The 27557-nt window shown below is 34.6% G+C and overlaps 1 protein-coding gene across 2 annotated transcripts in view; it reads left to right on the plus strand.

The window, feature by feature from the left end:
- LOC100247959 (embryogenesis-associated protein EMB8) overlaps window positions 1-25115 on the plus strand; it is a 52418-nt gene extending 27303 nt beyond the window's left edge. Inside the window, exons 6-14 of one of the 2 annotated variants that reach the window (XM_002266133.4) lie at window positions 11807-11929; window positions 14715-14792; window positions 15025-15110; window positions 21719-21767; window positions 23330-23386; window positions 23472-23602; window positions 23707-23790; window positions 24167-24236; window positions 24468-25115. In XM_002266133.4, coding sequence (XP_002266169.1) covers window positions 11807-11929; window positions 14715-14792; window positions 15025-15110; window positions 21719-21767; window positions 23330-23386; window positions 23472-23602; window positions 23707-23790; window positions 24167-24236; window positions 24468-24905 — 1116 coding nt within the window. In that variant the 3' untranslated portion in view covers window positions 24906-25115. The remainder of the gene's footprint in view (window positions 1-11806; window positions 11930-14714; window positions 14793-15024; window positions 15111-21718; window positions 21768-23329; window positions 23387-23471; window positions 23603-23706; window positions 23791-24166; window positions 24237-24467) is intronic. The other variant, XM_010666699.3, reaches the window with a different exon arrangement.
- Window positions 25116-27557: the final 2442 nt, after the last annotated feature.

Here is a 27557-nt window from a genome sequence, read left to right on the forward strand (position 1 = left end):
TGAAAAAGTCAATAAGCATACATATAATATTTTATAAAAAAAATTTGACAAAATGATTTCATAGCATAGTGGATCATTAGCATTTTAGGTTTGTGGTTTGAGTCTCTTCCTAGCACAAAATCCCTTTTTCACATCTTATTAGGCATCACACATTAGAAGTGTGAAAGCTTGATAAGCCTTGTATAAGGCTTGTGACCTTTGTTTGAAAAATGATAGGCTAGTTTGGGTGGGTGGCCATGGGAAGTAAACAAAATTGAGTTGAGTGAAGCAAGCCCAAATGCCATTTTGGGCCAAGTGCAGAATAACCGATTCTCATAGAATTGGCTAGTCTGTCTAGTTCAATGGTTGAACCGTTAGTCTGAATGGTTTGAAGTCGGTCCAATCAATGAACGGCGCAAATGAGCTAATCGAACTAGTTTTTAAAACCATGCTTTGACTATGAATGGTTTCCATATACATAAGGCCATTTTCTAGAAGGAAAGTTGGAATTTTTTACGAGAGTCACCTTGTCAATGCATTTGGTATGGTTTAGCCACCCTTAATGGTGTCAAAATGTGGAACACTACTACAATGTTGAAAGTTAACAATCATGTAATAGACTTGGTCAAAATGTTCCTAGGTTTGGAGGGATGTTGAAGAACATTATGTTTAGATAGAGCCCTCAAAAGTATGACATGATGTAACAAATTTGGAATTCATTATTTGTTTGATGATATTCCAGATTCACTTTTATTTATCCTTATTTCATGTATTATACTCTATGAGCATTCTGTCTTAACATCTCTTATATTATATATGACTTGGGTGTATTAGGAGTCGCATGAAAGATCCAAGTCATCGATTTCTTGTAACTAGATGATTTGTTCACAATTGGTTTGTGGACATAGGCAATCCATTTAAGGCTATAATGCATCACCTTCTAATTGGTGGGATAATTGGTCTTGGTCATCGAGATGGGGTTCCTATAGTGAGTGCATTAGTGTGTATGGTTACATATTGAATAGGACCTACGGTGAGTTATGACACAAGGCTATCGGATAGTTATGACTTTACCAAGTTGTTACATTGTATTGTCTTTCAACCTTGAAAGAATATTGAACTTGTGCAAAAATTAGTAGTGGCTTTGACCTACGGGTGAGATCCTAAAGTCATCATATATCCCCTATGGAATAGGTCGCTATTGATGGAAGCCGATAACAATAGGTATTTTCAATAGAGGTGTCATGATATTTTATGGACTTTGAAATAGTATGTCCCCTTGGGTGAACCTAAGGATGTGTGATCATGAAATTTATAGGCTCACAGTAATTCCTTTAGTAGAATTTGACATATGCTTATAGTAAGTTAGGGTATGTCATTTGATCTTCACCTTGTTAGATTATGGATGACTAGTTCATAGGGAGATTGTATATAGTGAACAACAGATTACGGACCCGAACACTTGGTGTCTCGTTGTAATATATATAGGGGTACTAGAATGCAGTTAACTCTTTGTAGTGAGATGTTGAGTCAACTTCAAAATTGAATTTTGAGGGAGCTAGTATTATCTTATGGGTCCCAATGGTCCTGCTCGACTTTATATTCCTTGATGACATGGTTTATGAGGGTTGGATGAGTTTTTAGTTCACTTGTGTGCACAAAGAGCGTTTTGGTAATTACACAAGGTTACATAGGGGTAAGTGAATAGTATATTTGGATTAGCTAATTAATTAATTGGAGCCCTATTGGGTTAATGAATCAATTAGCCACCTTTTTAGACTAGATTAAGTGACTTAAGCCTATGATGGACTTAAGTCACTTAAGCCCAATAAGAAGCCTATAAATACCCTTTTAGGGGTTAGGGTTTGTAGTCTTTCGATTTCTCTCTTCAGTCCATAGAGAGAACCCTTAGCCTCCAACCCAGAGATCTCCACCATCTTTATGCCAAGACTCGAGGAGTAGTCATTAGGTGGATGATTATGGGTTTACAAGATCTTCAAATTTGGAGCTTTTTACACCGATAAGAATTGATTTGAGAAGATCTAGATCATAGGTATGACGCTTTTCTTTGAATTTTTGATATGTTTTTGGTTTTAAATGCCATGTTTTCTGCTATGCTTAGATCTAGAGAAACCTAGGATAGAATTGTATGCACCCTAATGATCCAAGGCTTAGGAACATAGTAATCCGGGGTTTCCCAACACATTACTCTTTTATTTGATACAATAAGTATTTTGTTTTGATGTTGGAAAGACGATGTGTGTGCACGTGTGCTCGCACACACATATGTTAAGGTTGAATTCATCCCATATCGGAAAAGGATAAAAAGGTGGGAGCTTCCTTGTCCTATAAGAGGTGACGTCACAAACTCTAGAGACTTCTGTTGCAAACTCTAGAGAAGAATTAACAATAAGTTGACGTCACAAACTTGGTTACATGTTAGAAAAGGGATTGAAAATTCTCTCTGATCAAAAGTTGCTTCTTGGACTCAAAACTGTAAATCTACCATTTTGTGAACACTGTGTTATCAGTAAGCAACATAAATTAAGATTCAATAGATCTATTGCAAGAAGTAGGGGCATTCTAGACTTGGTTCACTATGATGTTTGGGAATCACCTATCACATCTCCTGGGGGTGCAAACTAGTTGGTGTTGTTTATAGATGATTATTCTAGAAGATGTTGGGTGTACCCCATCAAGAGAAAGTAGGATATTTTCCAGTATTCAAAGCCTTTAAAGCACAGAGGAAGCTTGAAATAGGAAAGAATATTAAATGTTTAAGGACAGACAATGGAAGGGAATTCTGTAGCCAGGAGTTTGATGCATTTTGTAGTTAAGAAGACATGCATCAACAAAAAATTGTTGCTTATACTCCACAACAAAATGGCGTAGTAGAGTGGACAAATAGAACTCTCACAAAAAGAATGAGAGTTATGTTGAAGACTGTAGGACTACCTAAAACATATTGGGCTAAAGCAGCCAAATTGTTGGCTATATAATTAATAGGTCTCCATCAACAACAATTGAGATGAAGACACCTATGGAAATGTGGACTAGTAAGCCAACGAGCTATTCCTCCTTGCACATATGTGGGTGTCTTGCTTATGTGATGTATAATGACTAAGAAATGACAAAACTGGATCTAAAAATCCAGAAAATGCATATTCTTGGGGTATGCTGATGGAGTAAAGGGGTATTGCCCGTGGGATCCCACTGCCCATAAGGTTATCATCAGCAGAGATGTCATCTTTGTAGAAGACATGCTATAAAGTGAATAAGGAGATGACACATTGATGAAAAAGGCAGATGGTATAAATTTCATTGGAAACAAATAGTCAGAACAAGAACAACCGGAATCTTTTGAAGTAGTTTTAAAGCATAATGAACAAGTACTAGTTGAGTCTGAGATATCTGAAGTGTGATGGTCAATCTAAGAAAGAAGAAAACCTTCTTGACACTCAGAGTTTGTTATGATAAATGATGTTGCATACTGTCTTTTTATAGAAGGTGGAGAGCCTTCAAATTATCAGGAGGCCATAAATAGTTCAGATTCATCTTTATGGATGACAACAATGCAAAGGGAGTTTGAAGCCCCTTGCATAAGAACTAAACATGGAAACATCGCATCAAAACACAATTTATAACCTAATTCACAATTCTAGAGTAGCTTGTACCTGATCAAAAATGGTTTTAGTACAAACTACTGTAGTACAGTGGTTTTTAGGTGTTGTCCACTAGGATGGATTATTTTCGGTAATTAAGGTTTGAATGGGAGGAAAAAAATTGATTGTGATCAAGTGAAATTGATTTGACAATTCATGGTGAAAAATCAAAATAACAATGGTTTCTAATTAAGAAGAACAATGAAATGTAAAATAGGAAAAAATTAATAGGAAATGAAATTCGCGGAGTTAGGGTTTTTTAGAAAACAATTTCTATGGTGAATAGATGTTGAGATCTATTTTACATCAAGTTAGATTGAAAATCTAAATTCTCATCTAAACCGATTTTCGATTTAGCTTTAGGTTTAGATCTAATTTCTCTTCAAATTAGGTTATTTAATCCAAGAGATCAATTTAAACTATATATTCAATTCATCTTAAATCATCTTCCAATGATTCATACAATGCAACTATTCAATTTCATTAAATCTAATTTTAAGAATTTAAGAAGTCTACATAGTTTGCAATCTAACAGTCATTCAAGAGAATTTGAAGAGAAAAATCCCCAAAATTCAAGTAATCAATCAATTGGATCAAATTACTTTTGCAATTCAAGCTCATTTAATCTAATTCACCATAGATCTTGCCTCTAGATCCTCCTTCCTCTGAGAAAAATGAGATTTAGCCACTCATGCTTGGAGATTTGGTCTCACAAAGCATGTTTGGCTAATGAGAAAATGAAAGAAAATGAAGGAAAATAGAGAATTCTATTAAAAGAGAGAATATAGAAAATTCTAAAATCAAAAGTGTCTAAAAAGTCCTTTAATGAGAAATTCAAGTTTCTATTTATAGGCCAAGGTCAAATGGACACTTGATATCATCTCAAAGGTCTTTCGGAAGCTTCTCCATTCAGCGATCTGGAGTTTAACAACAAACTGATCATTTTGCACGAGCTCAACAATTTTGCATGGTCATGCGAAATTAGTGGAGTAACAGTAGCAACAACTTTTTGGACCATTTCGCATGACAGTGTGAAATTTTTGCACGTTCATGTGAAATCAGCTTGCAAATACTCCTTATCCTGCAACACAAATCCCTTTTCTGGTCCATTTTGCATAGTCATGCGAAATTGCACCATATGGTTTTTAAGCTCCTCTTTGGTACTTCTTTCATTTTTCTTCTTTTGAATCCACTTTAACTACCTCCAATTGACTCCAAATCCCGATCCAATTACATTGCTTCTTCATCAAAAGATTATTTGTCCTCTTCAATTTCATTTCTTTCTTTTGTCACTCAATGCATCAATATTACCTTGAAATAGCTCTAGAACTTCACAAAAATCGTTAGTATCTCTTGTAAGGGTAACAATGTATTAATTGGGTATGTTAAACATAATTACTACTCAAAAAGTATGGAATTCATGAGAATTATTATTTAAAATGTGCTATTTTTGAGTGGTAATCATTCCCCCTAACCAACACGTTGCTTGTCCTTATTAATAGCATGATGAAAGAAAGAGAAAAATACTAGAAAAAACTAAACAACTCAATTAGAAAATGTTTTTGAAAATCCCATAGCACAAACGGTCAATAATAAAACACACCTTACTATCCATAGGTATCATCAAAGTCCCAAACTCATTTGCTATCTCTAATAGAAAAGATATCATGCAAATCAAAGTATCAAAGACACATCCATTTTCATTCCCCAAAATGATCTTTCCAAACAAGTCTTGAGTGTAATTAAACTAGCCCCCTAATATAGTAATCAAAACTAATCCTTCCCCCAACATAGCTCAATTTATCTCAAGCAACAAAAACCACTCTCATAGGCCAAGAGTGCACCCGTCTTTTATTATTATTTTTTTTTTCAAAGGCCTTATTGGAGGAGTGCAATGCTAAAGGTATCTCCAAGTATACAGTCCATGTAACGGGGATTCATCGATGACTCCCAATCATAAGGCGTAGGGAACCAAGTTTATAGGACTAATTCAGCCACTAACACCTCGGACTTCACCCCGGACTTCACAAATTAGGATTCAATACCTTAGCACTTACATTTAAGCTCATACTCCACCCATTTACCCATGTAGTGAGCATTGAGGTTGATAACTCCCAACTAATATGGCTTAGGGCATCTGGCTTCAAAGACCTTTGGGCCATATACCCCTCAGACCTTGCTCGGGTTTCAAGGCAAGCATAACTCAACCTTTTTATTTATCAATTTTTTTTATTATTATTTTTATTTATTTATTTCTTTTTTAAAGTCGGGCACATTGGCCTCTTTTCAAGGTGTTTCAATTCAATTTGAAAGTAATTCAAGCTACTATAACAATTGAGTCTAAGTCTCAAGGTTAGACTAGTTTTTCATCTTATATCAGAGGTCTAAAGTGTGCAGTGTGTGTTGAGACTCAATTAGAAATGACCCTTGGGAAAATGAAAACTTCAAAGTCAAATCAACTTCAATCCACATAACAAGTCTTCTAAGATCAAGAAAATGAGCTAGTATTCCAAATCAACTTCTTTCAAGCTAGGTATGCTCATTCATCAAACACAAGTGCTATATTCTTCTCAAAAAAAAAAAAAAAAAAAAACCAATTAAGTCTAATAACAAAAAAACTAGCTAATGCAAAATATCACAAACAAAACAAATAAAAAGAAAAAAAAAAATCTAGCAATTCTAAATCAACAAATCCCTTTCTCTTCCTTTCCTCTCCTCCTCTCAACCAAACTAAACATTGTCCTCAATGTTAATTGAGAAAATGCAAAGAAAGGAAGGGAAAGGTACCTACAAAGCATTGTTTTTCAGCTCCCATAGCTGAAACAAAACAATATAAAAGTATGAGTATGGTAGGAAAAGAAGGAAGCAAAAAATGAATATTATTAACATAAAAAAAAACAAAAAACAAAAGAAGTCAAGGAGTGTATATGTAATGATAAAGTGACAGTCAAAGAGAAAAGTAGAAGGACACTCCCTATCCTTAAACATGAGATGGAGGGGAGGGGATGATCTTTGAAAGTGCCTCATTAGTGGTAGACACTACGGACTCCCTCTCTGAAGAACTAGTCTCTCATGTAGCTTGGAGGGCTTGAGGAATAGCATCATTCAGCTTCATGTCAGTGGAAGTAGTGGGCATGTGCGCTCTAGCATCGGGTGTTTTCAATAAATGCTCAACCTCCATGTTGGTGTTGAAACTAGATAGGCCAAAAACAAATAATGGAGTGATCGGTACTCCACTAGGCCTAGGTGGGTGCTCCATAAGTGTGGTGGCCATGATAATGGAGGTATAAATTGAAGGAGATGGAGCTGGTCCAATGTGCACTCCTGAAATATCTGCCCTAGGAGTGGTGGAAGTCATGCTTTCTTGAACATTATGTTGGAAGCTAATTTGAATAAAATCAAATCATTCTAATTATGGATAGATTCCGTTTTAAATTAGTAGCCAAATAATCAGCAATTATTTGGCTGTTATTTGACTTGAGTATTGATATTCTTTTGATCTCTAATGAAGTCACCCATCACTTTACTCAAATTCACAATAGCTTGTTCCACTAGTGAAACTTGATGTTGAGAAGTTTGCATGTTAAAAGAAAATTGTCCTTGTCCACTCTGCCAAGATAGATTCAGATGATTCTTCCACCCTGGATTGAAGGTATTTGAAAATGGAGAACTTTTGGAGTGTTTAACAAATCCAACAACATTAGCTTGTTCCATAAACATCTCTCTAATAGTTGGTATGGTGGGGCATTCACTCACTAGATGTTCACTGGATTGACATATAGAGCATTGGATAGTTTGCATTGGAACATCATTAACCACTTTGATTTCATGAGCTCCTCTAGATTCAAGTTCTTCCAATCTCCTTGATAGAGTTGCCATTTTTGCTTGCATTTCTTCATCCTCATTCAAAGTGTACATTCCCCCTTTAGAATTGTTTTGGGGCTTGGCTTTGCTTGAATCTTTTCCATGAGGTTTGTCCCATGATCTAGATATCTTAGTTTAGAAAATCCAAAGCTTCATTGGGACTTTTGCTCATAAAGTCACCTCCACACATGGTTTCTAGCAATTGTTTCATAGTTGACGACATGCTTTCATAAAAGTAGCTTACCAAAATCCAAGTGTCAAAACCATGATGAGGACAGACATTGATTGCTTCCATATATCTCTCCCCACATGCATAAAATTTTTCATTCTCCATAGCCCACAAAATTGGAAATTTGTCTCTTCAATCCACTAGTATGATGAGCTGGAAAAAATTCCTTCAAAAATTTAGGTTGTAGTTTCGGCCATGAGCGGATACTTCAAGGTCTCAAAGAATTCAACCACATTTTTACCTTGCCCTTGAGAGTGAAAGGAAACAATTTAAGCCTCATAAGATCAATTGATGCGGCCCCTTCTTGACTAGTGTGACATACTTCTTCAAAATCCTTTATATGAGTATAAGGATTCTCATTTTCCATTCCATGAAATTGAGGACGAAGTGGCACCAAATAATGATGGATGATCATTTGCTCATTAGGAGGAACAATGCATGATGGTGCACTCATTCTCGGTGGATGCATATGGTCCCTCATAGATCGATAAAAATGAAAATTTTCTTCATTAGGACCATGTTGACTTAGTTGATCTTCACCTTGGGGTTCCATTATATTTGTAGCAATTCCAAGATTCAGCATTTGAGTAGATGAATTAGTTATTTCCAACCTTCCCTTAGAATTTTGTTCCCAATGGAGCATAGAAGGGTTCACCTAAAAAACAAACAAAGAAAAACCAAAACGCACCAAGAAGAACAAAAGAGAAAAATAAAAAGAAAAATGGAATTTAAAAGAAAATTGAGATGAAAGTGGAGAATCGGTAAAGAGAACTTCACCAATCTTGTGATGTGGATCACTAGGGTTAATCATTGCCAAAAAATTGCCTCAATCACCTTGGTACCATCCTCGACAACGGTGCCATTTTTGATTGATTGATTTTTCATCATTTATTGCATCAAAACACAATTTATAACCTAATTCACTATTTTATAGTAGCTTGTACCAGATCAAAAATGGTTTTAGTACAAACTATAGTAGTATAGTGGTTTTTAGGTGTCGTTTATTAAGATGGATTATTCTCGGTGATTAAGGTTTGAATGGGAGGAAAGGAAATGATTGTGATAAAGTGAAATTGATTTGACAATTCGTGGTGAAAAATCAAAATAACAATGGTTTCTAATTGAGAAGAACAATGCAATGTAAAATAGGAGAAAATTAATAGGAAATGAAATTCGGTTAGGTTATTTAATTTCTCTTCAAATTAGGTTATTTAATCCAAGAGATCAATTTAAACTATATATTCAATTTATCTTAAATCATCTTCCAATGATTCATACAATGCAACTATTCGATTTCATTAAATCTAACTTTAAAATTTAATGAATCGACATAGTTTGCAATGTAATAGTCATTCAAGATAATTTGAAGAGAAAAATCTCTAAAATTCAAGTAATCAATCAATTAAATCAAATTACCTTTGCAATTCAAGCTCATTTCATCTAATTCACTATAGATCTTTCCTCTAGATCTTCCTTCCTCCAAGAAAAATGAGATTTAGCCTCTCATGCTTAGAGATTTGGTCTCACGAAGCATGTTTGGCTAGCGAGAAAATGAAGGAAAATGAAGTAAAATAGAGAATTCTATTAAAAGAGAGAATATAGAAAATTCTACTATCAAAAGTGTCTAAAAAGTCATTTAATGAGAAATTCAAGTTTCTATTTATAGGCCCCAAGGTCAAGTGGACTGTTGGCATCATCTAAAAGGTTTTCCGGAAGCTTCTCCATTCAACAATGTGGAGTTTAATAGCAAACTGATCATTTTGCACAAGCTCAACAATTTCGTAGGGTCATGCGAAATTAGTGGAGTAACAACAACTACTTTTTTCTGGATCATTTTGCATGACTGTGCGAGATTTTCACATGTTCATACAAAATTAGCTTACAAATCCTCCTTAACCTACAACACAAATCCCTCTTCTGGTTCATTTCGCGCAGTCATGCGAAAATTTCACATGATCATGTGAAATTGCACCATATGGTTTTTAAGCTCTTCTTTAGTACTTCATTTTCTTCTTTTGACTCCACTTTAACTGCCTCCAATTGATTCTAAATCCTGATCCAATTACATTGCTTCTTCCTCAAAAGATTATTTGCCCTCTTCAATTTCATTACTTTCTTTTGTTACTCAATGCATTACCTTGAAATAGCTCTAAAATTTCACAAAAATCATTAGTATCTCTTGCAAGAGCAATAATGTATTAATTGGGCATGTTAGGCATGATTACTACTCAAAAAGTATGGAATTCATGAAAATTATTATTTTAAATGTGTTATTTTTGAGTAGTAATCAGAGCTTGAAGTCGAAATTTAAATGCTCCAATCGGAAGGATTTGAAGAAAATGGGAAAGAGAACTTGGTTTTGTAGGTTAACCAAATCTTTGTACGATCTAAAACAGGCGCCAAGATGTTGGTATAAGAGATTTGATTCCTTCATATTCAGTCTTGGGTACAATAGACTTAGTTCAAATCATTGTATATATTACAAGAGGTTTGATGGTGATGATTTTATTATCTTGCTGTTGTACGTGGATGACATGTTGGTTGCAAGCCCTAACAAAGATTGCGTCTAAGAATTAAAGGCACAATTAGCTAGGATGTTTGAGATGAAGGATCTGGGACCAGGAAACAAGATTCTAAGGATGCAAATTCACCAAGATAGACAAAGCAAGAAGATTTGGCTCTCGCAGAAAAACTATTTGAAGAAAATTTTATGTCAATTCAACATGTATAATTATAAGCTAGTTTCTACCCCACTTCCTGTGAATTGCAAATTATCCTCAAGTATGAGTCCTAGTAATGAAGGGGAGAGGATGGAACTATCTCGAACACCGTATGCATTAGCAGTGAGAAGTTTAATGTTTGTTATGATTTGTACAAAACTAGATATTGCACAAGCAGTGGGAGCGGTAACTCAATTCATGGCAAATTTGGGGAGAGAGCATTGGAATATAGTTAAGAGGATCCTTAGATACATCAAAAGGACCTCAAATGCTGCAATATGTTTTGGAGGATTAGAATTCATCGTCAAAGGCTATGTTGATTCAGACTTCACAGGTGATCTTGATAAAAGGAAATCTACTACGGGCTATGTGTTCACCCTTACAAGAGGAGCTGTGAGTCAGGTTTCAAAACTTCAAACTGTTGCAGTTCTATCTACGATAGAAGTCGAGTACATGGTAGCTACATAGGCTTGCGAAGAAGCTATTTGGACTAAAAGGTTATTGGAGGAGCTTGGGCACAAACAAGAGAAGATTTCCATGTTTTGTGACAATCAAAGTGCCTTGCACATTGCAAGGAATCTAACCTTTCATTCTAGGACTAAGCACATTGGAGTTTAATATCACTTTGTCCAAGAAATAGTGGAAGAAGGAACCATGAATATGCAAAAGTTTGATACGAAGGACAATCTAGCAAATGCCTTGACAAAACTAGTTAATACTGATAAATTCAGTTGGTGCAGATCCTCTTATGGATTCGCAGTAACATAAGCAGTATGTGATAGGGCAAGACATGGAAGAATGACTTCAAGTGGAAGAATGTTAAGGTTGAAGTCATCCCACATCGAAAAAAGACAAAAAGATAGGAGTTTTCTTGTCCTATAAAATGTCTCCACCCCTACAATATTCATCCAACAAAAAAAAGGTTTTCATTCTTTTGTAAGCTTTTTTATTCTCTTCTCTTAATTGAGAGAGAGGTTGTAGTTTTGTCTTCATATAGTGGATATTTTTCGGTCTTACCCTGTGGAGGTTTCCTTCTTAATTAAGACGGCTTTACCATGTAAGTACTTTTGCTCATTATTTTATTTATTGCTCTATTTTTCTTTTTGTTATTCTATTTTCAAATTATCGTTGTGGGTATCATTTCTTAACAACATATATATCTTAACTAAAAGTTTGTTTCATAAGATGTGACATGATGGTCATGCATATTTATTTTCCACCTTGAGAAGGGTTTTTAGTGTATAGTTGTGTATATAGCTAGCATTTTGTTAGAATTTGTCAAATTGGTGCTTTGAGCAAATTATGTTTGTGTTCTTAAACTTTGCAGTTATGCTTTGTTATAAATTGTGCAGTCTGATTGCTTTTATAATGCTGGATGGACAGAGGACATACGGGAAGTCATTGCTCATCTCCATCACGAATACCCAGTGGCTCCCCTCTTTGCTGTTGGAACTAGCATTGGTGCAAACATTCTGGTACATTGGCTTTGACTTACTCTTTTGTACATCATATGAGAATGACTTCAAATATTCTTTTTTTTTTCTTTTATAAGAATTTACAAAGTTATGATTATTATTTATTTTTAATGATTATTGTTTATTTATTCTTATTATTTATTATTTCTTGTTTTCAGTTTATTCTGTAGACTTGTGAATATTTCAACAAAATTCATTCAACTAGTAATAATATGTTGGTCTCTAAATGTTTTACAGATTAATGAAGTAGCACCTAATAATAATATGTTGATTTCCAATTTCTTTTTTGAGGTTGATAAGGTAACAACTTAGTTTGACCTTGGTTAAGAAAAGAACTTTGATTTTGATTCTCCTGACAAATTGTAAATATTTAGTCTATATTAAGAGGCTTTGTTTCATTCATCACTATTAGAATTAGCAATAACTTTACTGTCACAAAGACAAATTAGCTTCCATTCTTTAGTAAGGAGATTTTTTATTGTATTTGTCCACAACTTATGTTTATTGTTAGAGGCTTAGCTGTCCCCTTTTGTTGACATCATAAATGGTGAAGGGGCACTGGTCCTACGCTGATATTTGTTATGGATTACTTAGTATGGGACAAAAACTTGTTCATTTCATTTTTTTAATTGCTCATTTTTTCTCATTATTTAACATTTATTTGGTATGACTTATAGCTACAAAAAGGTCAAATAACAATGACTTGTTGCAATGTGAGGATCCCTCTAAAGCCCTCTCCGTGTAGAGCATTTCTGTTATGGGCTTGGCTTCTGGTGGAGTAGTTGATCATTTCTTCCTACATAGTCAAGTTGCATTGTGATACATGTTATTTAGGCTTGTAGAGATTGATGAGGTTCCTACTAGGATTTTTAAAGGACTCTATGGGTAGGGTTATATGGAGGGTACCTATATAACCCTACCCATAGGCCTATATATGGAGAGAGAAATATTAGGATTTTTGAGGACATTTGGAAGACACTGGAGATGATATGGGATCAACTTCATTTTTATGTTTCTTTCCAGGCTTACTACTATATGGACATTTTTAAACCCTATCCTTTGAGTGTAATCCAACTTAGTTGGCTTCCGTTATGTACACCCTAGGGTTGGGTTTATAGGGTCAGGATTCTTTTACTTGTATAGGCCTTTTGTTCCTTTTGTATAGGCCTCCATGGTTTAGTGGAGTTTCACTTAGTTCTTTCGATCAGGTGACCTTTTCAACCTCTTGTATAGCCTTCCTTTAGTGGAGGTTTACTCAGTTCTTTTGATCAAACTTGTACTTCATGCAGAGGATTTCTCATCCTTCTCATGTTTCTTTTCTCTATTAATACATATATTTTGTTTCTGATAAATATATATATATATATATATATATATATATATATATATATAACCCTAAAAACATAACACTCCTAGCAGTGGTTCACTTAAGTTAATTTTTGTTGGATGCTCTTTAGGTGACTCGGGATGTCATGGATTTGTCATATAACAATGGATGATTGTTATAGAGTGTTGAGAGTGTTTTACAAACTTATTGTGATGGGGCTGATATCAAGACAGAGATCTTTGCTCTTCCACTTCAGGAGAGATCTCTTGATATTTCTAATATTTTGGTGGAAGGAGATTCGACCCCTATTATTTCCCAAGTGTCAAAGGGGAAGCAAGGTCCATGAAAGTATGACATGTGACTATGCAAATTTTTTATGTTGCTAGAACTATGGAAATCTGCTACTCTTGGAATCCTCATTTGGGTAACTAGACGACCAACTGGTTGTCTGGGCAACTAGGCATGGACATTTAATGCTGTTGCAAGTAGGTATTGGAGGTTGAACTACCACAACTGGCCGATCATTTGGTTGACCACTTGGGTTGTCCACAAGGTTGGAAGCTACTGCCATAATTGGAGAAATGTGAATTTCTGGAAGCTACAATGGGGTTGATTAGGCGGTCAACTGCTTGGTCCTCCTCAATTGTGGTCCAGAAATTGTACTGCTACAAATGTCTTTAAGGCCCAGATTTGTTTCCAACTTCAAATTCATTTGAAATCCCTTTTTAGTGATAAATATAAGTGATGAATATGAGCTTTTGGAAATGTTCAAGACCTTGGGCTATGGAACCTTTAGACTAAGGACACAAAAATTTTGAGTTTAAAAGAGTTCCTTAGCACTTTGGAATCTTAATCTTATTTTCCTTTAAAAGATGTGATCAAAATAATCCATGAAGGATTTTTATGGTATGCTTGACAATTTTAAAATTATACCTCATGATTGCACAAGTCCTAGCTTAACAAGCTTGAGGATACCACGACCTAACCTAAGGTCTTCACATTCTTCATATTTTTATACCCCTTTGCCTCTATATCATTGAGTCAAATAGCTTCTTCTTGATTGATCCAAAGTGATCTTCTAGCCTAGCACACTTGAAATTGGACATGAAATTTAATCCTTTACATTGTTATCATCAAAACTTAGGTTTGAATAAACCTTGGGCTAACAGATGTAGAGAGCTGCTTTTGACTTCATAAAGCTGTTGAGGAATTATTATTTTATTATTTTTATTTTTTTATCAGATCCTTTGCCTCCTTTTGTTAAAATGTCATCTCATGTAGCTGTTGTATGATAAAATCTGCTCATGCTGGCTTGTAACAGACAATTTGCTGCATCTTCTTGCAGGAGAATCCATACTTCAGATAGTTTTTAAGCCATTTTTATTATATTTTTCAGCATCCAAATATAAATATCAACTGCTTTGGTAATTTCTTGTGTTACTTGGTGATTGCTTTTAGGTAAAATATCTTGGTGAGGATGGGGAGAATATTCCTGTTGCTGGGGCTGTAGCTATTTGCAATCCTTGGGACTTACTGGTTAGTGTTTCAACACCTCAATGGAGCTTACAATATTTCAACTTTTTCAAATGGCACTGACTTGGGGAAATTTTGCATCTCTAAATATATGGCAATTGCTATCTTAAATTCACCTTTTTTTCCTTAAAGTGTCTTGAAGTACCTTAAAAGAATTCATAGTTATATATTTGATATTTATTGTTGTTGCTTATTCCCTAAATAGAAGTCACATCCTCTTTTCCCCATTTTGCAGATTGGTGACCGGTTCATATCCCGTAGGCTTCTGCAGAAGTTTTATGACATGGCTCTTGCCAGTGGCCTTCAAGGTTATGCACAATTGTATGTCTCTACAACCCCTGTAATTGGGTTTTAGTATTTTTGAGTTGTGCTTTATAGTGTGCATTTCATGCAGGACATTTTAGCCCCTTCATATATATATATATAGATATATATATGCATGTATTTATGTATGTATATAATATATTCTCCTATGTGATGTGGACTGAGTGTAAATGCCAAATTTTCCTGTATGTCAAGGCATCATATCTGTTCAATCCTCAAACCTTAGGGCTAAGAAACCAAATAATCATATTTTCTCTTTCTATACACTACAAAATATAGGTATGTGACTAAGAGAGCATATTGATAAAACTTAATACTTAATGCTTAATGATTAAAAGTAACTTTAAGTTAAAAGCAATGTTTTCAGAACCGGACCGGTCATTGAACCGGAAAAGTTATCGGTTCACGGTTCACCGGTTGAACCGGTGGTCGAACCGGTGATGTTATAAATATGTAATTTATATATTATTAAAATTAAAAATAATTATAAAAATTTTAAAATATATATGAATATATCAAATTAAATCATATTAATATTTTAAATTTTATTAAATGAAATGTGTATAATATTTAAATGTGAATATATTAAAAATGAAAATTTTAACTAATTTTATAATTTTTAAAAATATTATATTATTTTTATTTAATATTATAAAAAATTTTAAAATCCAATATATATTATTTTGTTTGGCATATCAAATATCAAATCACTTGTAGCCGAGTGGTGTCTAGTTTACTTACAAAACCTGAGGTCCCAGCTTCAAATCCTCTTGGCTGAATTGTTAACTTTTTTTCATTGATATTAGTTTGCAATCCCACATCGAATTTTGAGAGAAATAAGGGTGCAAAGGATGCCTATAAAAGGTATCCTCATTGAAAGCCACAACACCATCAAAATTCAGCCCACTTAAAATGTTTGGTTGGGTATGGGCTTTGTCACTAAGACATGGCTCAGTATGGTTTTATGCCATGGCCCAGTATGGTTTTATGCCATGGCCCAGTATGGTAGTTTGCCTAAGTTTTTATTCAATGGGGTCTTATGCTTACAAAATGATGGGCCAACTTGAACTGTTCGGTTCATTTAGAGTCGTCCGGTTCCACCGGTTCACCGGTCCGACCGCTGGTTTAGGCGATTTGTGACCGGTTCAATGTTTAAACGGTTTAATAGGGTAAACCAAACCAGATTGGCGACCGGTCGATGGTTGAACCGGTTGGACCGACCAATCCAGTCTGATTTTTAAAACATTAGTTAAAAGTATGCTTAAGTTATTAAGTCTTTAGGTTGATTTACCAAAATCATTTTTAACTTTAGGATGCAGTATTATGCTACTTTACAAAGCATTTAGTATACTTAATAACTTAAATTAAGTCATTAAGTTATATTAAGTCAAAGATTTATCAAACACACTCTAAGATAGGATGTCCAATTTGAGTCTAAGGTTACAATGAGGTGCAAATTTATTCTTCTTTTGCTTTGTTGGACACTACACATATTGACTAATAGTCATATGGGACATTCCCCTTACCAAACTTCTGTCATTTCATTTCCAATAAGAGTACTTCATACATTTTTTAAGTCCCCCTATAGCATAGACCCTCTCTATTTTGTTCCCCTTTTTTTCCTATAATTCTAGCATGGAAAAGAAGCAACTGATCTTTCTGTTTTTTAGCTTCCCTTTTCCTTTGTCTTCTCTTCCTTCTACTTATTTGGCAATTTGGTTCACATTAGATGCATCCAGATCCCTTATAGAGGCATGCTGTGATCAGAACCAAATTCTAGACATGATTGGCTGCTTATGATAGCACAGTTTCTGACATTGCATTGTACAGATCAGTCATTTATTGCAAGGGGGATAATTTTTGGTGTGGAAATCCCCTGCATGGATACATGTTCTATGAGAGAATGTCTGTAAAGAGGTTATAAACCCATTCTTCTATAGTTTCAGTTTGTAGAAAGACATGTATCATATTTGGAGTTTTCTAGTGCTTTGCTCCTTTTTTGAATTAGGTTTTTGTTGGTGCCTTAGGGTTGTCTTGATTTGGGAAACACATCTCTAAATCAATTTTTTGTTTTTAAAAAAAGTAAAATTATGTATTTTATTTCAAGTTTTCTTGGCATGCCTAGTGGTGGTTTGTTTGGATTCAATGGTTGTTTGACACTATTTGTGGTGATTGGGTGATTCTAGATCAATGTTTATGTTTTTTTTTTCCTTCTTTTTGAGATGTTTATTTTATTGATGTTTATTTATTTATTTTCAGTTTTGGGAGAATCAACCTCATTTATTGTGTTCCATTAGGCTTGAGCATCTTTTCTTTTCACATGTGGAAATACTATTTTGGTAAACTAGTGATGTGCAAACCATTCAACATCTCCATTGATGGTGTTGGAGCAGGTCTTACTTGGACTAAGATAAATGGAAGCAATAATTTGCCACATGGTAGACCTATGGGGCATATTTGGGAACTAATTACATGTTGAAGTTCATAACCTCTGCCCCTCCATCATCAAGTTTTCTATGTTTTGGTTTGCCTTGGCGTTTTTAATAAAAACTTGGTTTTTGCAAATCAAAGTCACAGGCTTTTGTTTCCCAAACCAAAAACAATGAAAAGGAAACAAACAACTATAGGTATAACGGTTTGGTCGATTTCATAGATAATCGAGGCTTTGATAATTAAATTGTTGTAACCTAATAAAACTAAATTAAAATAAAACTTAAACCGGTTTAGTGCTAGAGGGATAAACACAAATAAAACATCTAGGGACAGGTATGCGCCTAAGTTAAAATCTCAACTAAAGTAGAATCTTAGTTTTCTAAATATAATCACATCCTTTTGCATTCAATTCTTAAGACAATGAAAACCTTGATTTATCTCAAGATCCACTCAAGGATCATTGAATCAAACCTTCAAGGTAAACATTTAGTGAGCTCAATAAGCATCAAATATGACTAATCTTGAGAGATTGCAGGGAGTTTTTTTTCTTTTGAAAATATTGAGAGATCTGAATCTAAGAGAACTCAACCAATCATAGTGGGAGACATCTTTCCTCAAGTCATGATTGGTTGATGAGAAAATAAAAATAGAAACTTAATGAAAGATCAATACTTTATTAGATCTTAAAGCAATACAAGAAGATGCTACCTCCTACATCGTCCCTCTTGGTTAAAAAAAAGTTTTGGAATTTTAATATGAAAATAACTTGGGTATTAGAAATTTGATATTAGATACTCCACCCTAGGTAGTGTTGAAATGCTACTCCTTTTACCTTAATAACGAAATTTTAGCTCTTCAGTTTCCATCCTCCAATGCAGATCCTTAGTTGCTTTAGCCTTGAACAAACCCCAATCAACTCCAAATTCATCTTCAAAATGAGTTTTTCATTGGATTTTGCTCAAGAAACACTTCTATATGTTGTTCTCAAAATCCGAGGTAGGTATCAAACTTGTATCAAATTAGTTCAATAAAGGAATTCCATAATTGGAATGTTCTAACTTGAAACAATTAAGGGAGTATGTTATTGATTTGGTATTGAAATTTGGATATCACTTGTTGAATTGTGCATCATTTTGGAAATTGATATTATTAAGATAGAACCCTTAAAAGCATGATATGATGTAACATATTAGAATACATTATTTATTTAATGATATTTGAGGTTTACTTTTATCTATCCTCAATCCAAGCATTATATTTTATGTGCATTTTGGTATAGTATTTCTTGCATTGTTCATGATTTGGGTACATTAGGAGTTGCACGGACGATCTAAGTCATGAGTTCCTTATAAGTAGATGATTTGTTCACAGTCAAGTCGTGGACTTAGGCAATCTATTTGAGGTTGTAGTGCATCACCTCCTAATTGGAGGGATGACTAGTCTTAGCCGTTGGGATGAGATTCCTATGGTAGGTGTACTAGTGCGTATAGTTATGTATGGGACAAAACCTATGGTGAGTCATGACATAAGGCTATTGGGTAGTCATGACTTTACCAAGCTGCTATACTATATAGTGTCTCAACTTTAAGAGAATATTGAGTTTGTGTAGAAGTTAGCGGTGGCTTTGATCTAGGGTGAGATTGTAAGCTGATCATTATGGATTAAGTCACTGTTGATGGTAACCGATAGCAATAGGAATTCTCAATAAAAACACCATGTAGCTCATAAACTTTGAGATAGTGTGTTCCCTTAGGTGATCCTAAGAATGTGTGATAATGAAATTTATGGATCTATAATAATTTCTTTAGTGGAATTTGACATATACTTTTAGTGAGTAAGAGTATGTCATTTGATCACATAATAGAGGGATCTATAACTCAAGGATTGTAGAGGTAGTTTTGAAAGGTTGATAACTTTTATCTTGTTAGACTACGGACGACTAGTTCATAGGGAAACTGTATATAGTGGATAGTAGGTCACAGACCCAAGCACTTGGTGTCTTGTAATATACATATGGTATTGAAGTGCAGTTAACTCTTTATAATAGGATGTTGAGTCAACTTTAGAATTGAATTTTGAGGGAGATAATACTTCCTATGGATTCCAATGGTCCCCACTCGAGCTTATATCCTTAATGACACAATTTATGAAGGTTGAATGAGTTTTTAGTTCACTTTTATGTATAAAGACGTTTTGATAATTACGTAAGGTTGCACGGGAGTAAGTGAACGATATCTTTGGATTGGGCTAAATAATCAATTGTAGCTCTGTTGGGTTAATTAATCAATTAACAACTTTTTTACGCTAGATTAAGTGACCTAAGCCCATGGTGGACTCGAGTCACTTATTTCTAGTAGGAAACATATAAATACATCTTTAAAGATTAGAGTTTCTAACTTTTGTCATTCTCTCCCTATAGTCCAGAGAGAGAACACTAGCCTGCACCATCTCAGTGCCTAGATTTAAGGAGTCATTGGGTGTAAGATCATGACATTTATAAGATCTATTACGACTTTGGAGTATTCTACATTGATTGGAATCGATCTAGGAAAATTTGGATCAAAGTATGTGACATTATTCTCTAGATCTATATTTTCTGTGGTATCAATGTTGTTTTTGAATGCCAAGTTTTCTATTGCGATAGATTTAAAAAGCTTAGAATAGATTTTCATGCTCCCTAATGATCTAGGGCATGAGAATGGAACAATCCGAGGTTTCCCAATAGATACATACCTAGATATTGATAAATTTTTATACTTCTATCAAATTTTTGATACACCACTTGCTGTTTTGAAATGATTTTGATCCTACATGGGGGGGGGGGGGGCATATTTACACTGTTTACAAGCCTAGAGAGGTATTGGAATTTTGCATTCTGATTTTTGATAAACCACTCCCTTTATCGAAATACAGTCCATCATCAAATTTATTTTCTAACTCTTCATTCTGGTATCGGTTTGATTCTAGAAAACTGATAATTGCCTTTTTCCTTGTCTTTTCCATGTTTTCTTGCACATCCAAGTCCTCCTCATGCATCTCCAACCTCAACACCTTACTTCCATCATCCTTGGATCTTTGGATTGCCTTGATACTTGCATTTTCTTATATTTTACTCTCTTTTTGTTGCATGCTTTACTAGAAAAAGATATTATTCCTCAAATGGAGGCTTAATATCACTTGCCTAACAGCTGCCAAAAGCAGAAGCTTCCATGTTGACGGGCTCTTATTGTCTCCTTTCTAAAGGGAAAATCAGAGAAGAAAAACTCCTTGGGCAGTCACTAACCGTTGCGACTTCCCTTTCGCTTACACCATTTCTTTGTGAATGCACTTTGGTATGCTACTTCTGTTAGCAACCAGCTTCGGATTCTCCCAGTGGCTCAAGAACAGGAGTGGGGAGCAAGGCCTGCACTAAAGCTAGAAGGCATACGATGAAGTGGAATGGAGATTATTGAGGAAGATGAGGGCTAAGCTTGGTTTTACATATTGGTGGACCAACATGATCATGAAATGTGTTCAAACAGTTTCATATTCTTGATGCTGAGAATCCCTGTAGATTTACCCACTAGAGGCTTAGGCCACATAAACCTAGGACCAGAGAAAGCTAGAATGGAGAGGGAACACCCGGTTTGCTGGTACATAATCCAAGTTAAAATGAAATGATTGGCACTCAAAAGCTATATGAAATCTTTGTTTTAAGAGAAGCAAACCCTCGTTCTAAGTGCTAGTCAAGCTTCTTAATATCAAGTATCTTCCTATTTAGTGTCCTTTTGTAGGAATTTCCTTACTGTCTTTCATAAAAGTTCTAGGTCTAATGTAAAAGATGTTATGATGGAATTGGTTTATCACATTTTATATCAAGTCTGAGTCAACTGAGACATGTACTCTTGCTTGATCTTTGTATCAAGCTAGGCATGATCCTCTTGCTTGAGGGAGAGTGTCATGCTTTATGCTTTGTGGTGTTAATGTAGACATTTTAGTTCCAACCTAAATCTAATTGTAGTTATTTTAGACTCTTGAACTATCCACTTCTTTATAAATGGTTTACGTTCAGGGTACAATTAGCAATTGATGTTTGTCCATTTTTTTGTTGCTTGGTTTTATATTTTCTGTTATCTCCTCTTTTTATTAGGCATTGCTTGTCTAAAACAACTAGATCTAAATGTTTATTGCAGACATCAGCCTCGCTATTCTCGCCTTGCTGATTGGGAAGGCATTAAAAAGGTTCTCCTCCCTTCAATTGGATCATCTTCTGTATGTTTAGCATTTAGGAAGATGGTTAAATATATTAACTTGATAGGAAAAATAACGCAAGATGCTACTGAACTATCATTTAATGAATTAACATTGAAAAATTTAATGAACAATTTCCTCTAATATCCAGACCATTGATCACAAATAACTGTAATTCTTCAACTCCTCATAAGATAGCTGAAAGTTCTATATTTAGATTCTTTCTTGATACTCAAACATCCCTTGATTTGCATGCATCTCATAAAAAAGGACATCTGAGCTATCATGTTGATAGCCAACAAATGCAGAACAGAGTGACCCTTTTCAACTGATTGTTGCTGCACTGTGTCTTTCTGGGACTTTCCCATGCATATATAATGCTCCTTTTACTGTATTGTGGATCTATGCTCCAATTTTTTGGTTGCATTTCCACCACGTCTATTACAATTATTTTTAAGGAAGAAAGCAAGCCTATCATTCTTTTAAAAGTCAATATGAGTTCCTTCTACTCCCTTTTAACCGATAGAATAGAAGAGTTAGCGCTATTACTATTCTTTGTTTTCAGGGAAAAAAACCCAGTAATCTGTAGAGTTTAATACAGAGTTAGTGATGCTGTCAATGTGTTGGTTGTTTTAGATTAACAATGGTTCAGGTGATTGATTTCACCCTCTCTCTGTGGTTCTTGTCTTTCAGGTCATTCATGTCTGATACCATTTGATAGTTAAACTGCTGGGTTCAAGATTTTATCAAAATTGGAGTATACTAATACCCACCAAAATGTTTTAGATTGAAGATTTTCTGGGATTCCATCAGAATCCTTTATACCGTGTTTTTGTAAGCAGATCAACTGAAAGGTACCAAAAGGGGTACAATGGCTACATTCCAAGAAAAATTCTCAAAGATTGAGCCAGAGATTCCCATCTCAGTGCAACATAATAATGAGATTTAAGTTAATATATTTTGATAAATTTACAAAAATAAAAATAAAAATAAAAATGATGTATTGAATGACACATGAGGCAGGGTATTAAGGATATTATTAGCCGAAATGTTAGACAGCTTGATATATGTTTTTGATCCATTACCTCATAACTTAAGGTTTTGAACCAAATTGGTAGTCTAATAGATACAATCAATACACATCCTAATAATAACCCTTAATAAGAAGATTTATTTTGACGAGTGCGCCACTTGCCTCTCTAACTAAACAGAGTCTCTGGAAGTTAAGAATGTTATGGAAGACCCTGGCAGCCGGTATAGTGCTATTCTCAGTTATGTAAAACTTGCTTGTTTTCTGCTTTATAATTTTACAATAAAAGAATGCAGCTTTTTAATGTTGTCATGTAGGCTGCTATGGTTTGTTTATTCAAAACAGGTTTTACTTTTAGCTGCATATATATATTCATTACTTGATTACAATCACAGGGGAATATTTGAATTTACATCTATTGCCTCAAATGTAAAATAAAATTGACTATAATAACTACTTGATTCTTATACCACTTCCTTCAAACTAATGTTGTCTGTTTGATTATTCCCTTGTGCTTCAAAAGTCACGTTCCATTCGGGATTTTGACACCTATGCCACCTGTCTTGTTGGGAAATTTGAGGTATTAACATTTGAATCTTTTCTATTTGTTTTTTAATTGATGCCTTTTGCTATCAATTACTGAAATTAACCCTTGTTTTCTAAAGACTGCGGATACGTACTATAGACGTTGTAGTAGTGCTAGTTTTGTTGGAAATGTGGCAGTGCCACTACTCTGCGTCAGTGCTTTGGATGATCCAGTCTGCACTAGGGAAGCCATTCCTTGGGATGAATGCAGGTGAGCTGCTCTTTTCATGTCATATAACATATGCTTTATCTTGATAATTTCTTCTTTTGTCTTATTATTTTTTGACTCCTGAACTGACATCTCTTCTATCATAGGGCAAATAAAAATGTTATCCTAGCTACCCCACAGCATGGAGGACATCTGGCATTTTTTGAAGGAATAGCTGCGACGAGCCTGTGGTAGTTTATGCCTAGATATCTCAGGATCTTACACTTTTTCTGTTCAGCATTTTAAATGTTTTAGTTGTGGTTTTTAAAGCTCACTAGAATTGATCCTCAGGGGATATTTATTAATTTCCCAAGTCTGCTAGGAATCACTGTGGCAATTTGTGAAGCTGATAGCATTTCTAGCCTCATATTTTTCTATTTTTATTTTGGTCATTGTTATCACTATCATAAGCTACAAGAAACGTTGACATTTTTATGTGAATGTTGTCACTTACATTTCCATATGGCTGTTGCTTCCACTGACATTCTCACTTCTAGCAACAAGTTGGCTGACCTTTTTGTGAAACTAATAAATATGGGTGGGTTTTCACTTTTCTTTTCTTTGCAGGTGGGTAAGGGCTGTCGATGAATTTCTGAGCGTTCTACACTCAAGCCCATTTATGCATAAACAAAAGAAGGTGCAGATCATGTTGATTAGCTATAGATTGCTTATGCATTAGTGCCATTCTTCACTTTTTGTATTAATAGGAAAATAGATATAGGTTGTAGAATTAAAAGCGTTTTCTACCTTGAATTGGCTGAAGTTATTTAGTTCAAGAATTAAAAAGAATTTGCTCTACCTTCTCCCACTTGATGCATTTTATAGGTCATTTGCACAAGTTCATACTGTCTGTTACTATGTTTTGCAGATACTGAATTCTAGCCCACATTCTTCATTGGAATCTGCAATTGATCAGGGCCCTTATGTGAATTTTGCAGAAGATGGAATGGTGGCTGCGATGGGCAATGAGCAAACAAGCACTGTTGTAGGACCCTTGTCCGAAGGACAGAATATTCATGATAAATCAAGTGATAATGAAATGGCTTCAGACAGTGAACAAGATGAGCGCATGACAACAGAAAATTCTGCTCTTGCACCCAACATTGCCCAAACTTCCAAACTAGCAGCCAAACCTAGTTCTATCAGAAAATGCTTAGAGAAGCTTTCTCAGCACAATAGAATATCAATGTGGTTGATGGCTTACATTGCTATCACTACAAGTTGGCCTTTGGTAGGCCCAGCTCTTCAATTTGTCTTCAAAAACAAGTTCAAAAGTGTCTTACCTGCAGCATTACATGGAAGATAGAAGCCCATGCCAGTGGGTAAACCACAGCCATGTTCAATACTTGTAATTTATTTCGTTCTTTCTAAGTTTGAATTTTGGTGTCGGCACCTGATGCATTGATGTGCTGACACTATTTATGAACTTAGATCCCATTGGAAGGGCTAAAGCCTTAGGGTGATGAATACCTGAAGATCTACATCTAAAGCTAACTTTTCTGGGATGATCTATCAATATAGCTGTCGTTTGCAAGAACCCCTTGACTAAGAAGAAACATAGACTTGAAATAGTTTTTTGATACATGTAACAAGTGCTCTAATTGCTTAGCAAAGAAGCTCTAATTCTTGGGTTGGGTTTTATAAATCAGGTGCTAGAATAGTAGAATTCTATTCCATTTGTCAGATTCCTGTCTTTAAGTTGATTCTGTTAGTTTTCTGAGGGAATCTCACTGTTCCATGATTTACTGGTCAGTTAGCTTGATGTTGCTGATCCTACTTCAAACTGGATTCAATGTAGGAACAAAAGAAGGAATTTGTTAGATTGATGCTGTAGGCATTATCAGGAATCCCGACTCCCATCCAGCTATCCTTTGGTTATCGAGCAGTGATTCAACTGTGTTGGACTAGCCTACAATAATGCCAAAAGTGAAGATATGTGCAACTTGACATGGGATAGTAGTTAATTTAGAGCCAAATCAGCCCTTGTGTAACCTAACTTGTTTATGCATATATAACCCAAGGCCTTGCTTATGACCCTCGAAAACTCCTCGGGTCATTAGGGCTCAGGATTCTATGTCTAGTGCACAAGGTAGTGATACTCGCCATTATCCCTCTTGCCTAAGGTATATCCATAAAAGTTAAATGTAGACATTCTCTATTATCCTAAAAGATTGTCCCTTCGGTAGATGTGTTTGGGATCAAATTCTCCACCCATCAAGATCTCATCAAATCCAAAGATTTGATGATCCTTTTGGCCAATTGGAGGCATATGAATTTCAATAATGAATCCAATCTCCTCAACCACTCCTTTGAAATCTGAGAGGGCTATGACTTTTGGGCAGTTACAAAAATGAACATGATTGAGAAATGATCAGACTTGGACACTAGTTTGTGTCCCATAGCCTTGAACCAATATTAGATTTTGATGCTATTTGTTGTTCCAAATCACACACTCTTGCCTAAAATCAATGCCTTAATGTTTCTCAATCTATTCCCAGATTCATTTACATCCAAACTTCACCCATATGTCAGCCAAGTCCAAAATTTACCTCACAAATACATGGAATTTATAAAGCATAGACGTGACCCACCATGCTAGAAAATAAGGGCAACCTGGTGACTTCTGCCTAGGCAAGAATGAGTCACACCATATCCTTAGAAAATGACATATACTGATGAATCAGGTGCTGCCTCCAAGTGAGGACAAGAATTTTTGGTTTTGGTAAGAAAAAGACTCGTTCAACCATATGGAATCAAAGCAAAGACAGACAAACTTCACCCCTAAATTCTACCAAACTCAGGTGGAAGCGTAGAACTTCCCGATTCTATTTGCGACCACGGAATCTTTCCTTTTTTCTAACTCCTGTTTGTTAGGAAAGAATATTAAAATACGAAAAACAAAGCAAAGGACAATGGGGCATTGCTTTGTTTTCTCAGCCATTGTTATATAACTGTTTTATTGCTCTTTCTTTTATATCTAACAACTAAAATAATGACGAATATAAATCTGATCCACTTGAGGTTTTCTAATGGCTGGTTTCATAAAACAATCCATCTTTCGAAATTTGAGTCTTAATTTATTAAAGTTTTGTTACATTTAGATCATGGTTGCATCATGCTCAATTAAATTATAGATGTTTCAAGTAAGATGGATTAGATAATCCCATATTAAAAAATATATAGATACTTATTGAAAATTATAAATATAAAATCATGTTGATGTTTTTACCCCTATTTACTTTTTCAAAAAAAAAAAAAACAAAGATTGGACATAGACCAAGAATATTTTTATCCCTAGTTTTTCTTCAAAAAGAAAATGACTATTTTATCCCTTTTAATCCGAAAATTCATTAAAATTAAAATTGTTAATTCCTCATAATTTATGATTTTAACCATTTGCTTAAAGTCCCATTTGAGAGTGCTCATGACAAAACCCTTTTATTAATCATCACTAATATTTACATATAAATAAAAAATATATTTTTGATGTATTTTTAATAATTGGTTGCATAAAAATTAAATTTTTAGAAAAATTATTTATTAAATGCTGATTTAAGAATCACGTAAAGTAATTATCAAAATTGTTAAAAGTGATTATTCTAATCGGTCTTAATTTTTTTTGTAAAGAAAACATATTCAATTATTATGTGGAAAGTGAATGAGTTGATTTGGTCCAGTTCCGTAAATTAAGTTAATTCATACCATTTCTTGATTTTGACTAAAGCAAATATTTTTCCTCCTCCTTAGTCGTAGTCAGTGATCATCACCATCCAGTGAATTCTTTTGAGAGAATTTCCTAGAAATAACGTAAAATTTGTGAACTTCTACGGCCGAAAGGAAGCAAAATTCAAATGTAGTTTAATTATGAAATTCATGGAATCTATTAGCTGAACCGAACAACTTATTGGCTAATGACTTTGACACCTTCTTCACATTTAAATTACTTTCTCAACTGCTC

This window comes from Vitis vinifera, chromosome 18 (genome assembly GCF_030704535.1).
Source record: "Vitis vinifera cultivar Pinot Noir 40024 chromosome 18, ASM3070453v1".
NCBI classification, from domain to species: Eukaryota; Viridiplantae; Streptophyta; class Magnoliopsida; order Vitales; family Vitaceae; genus Vitis; species Vitis vinifera.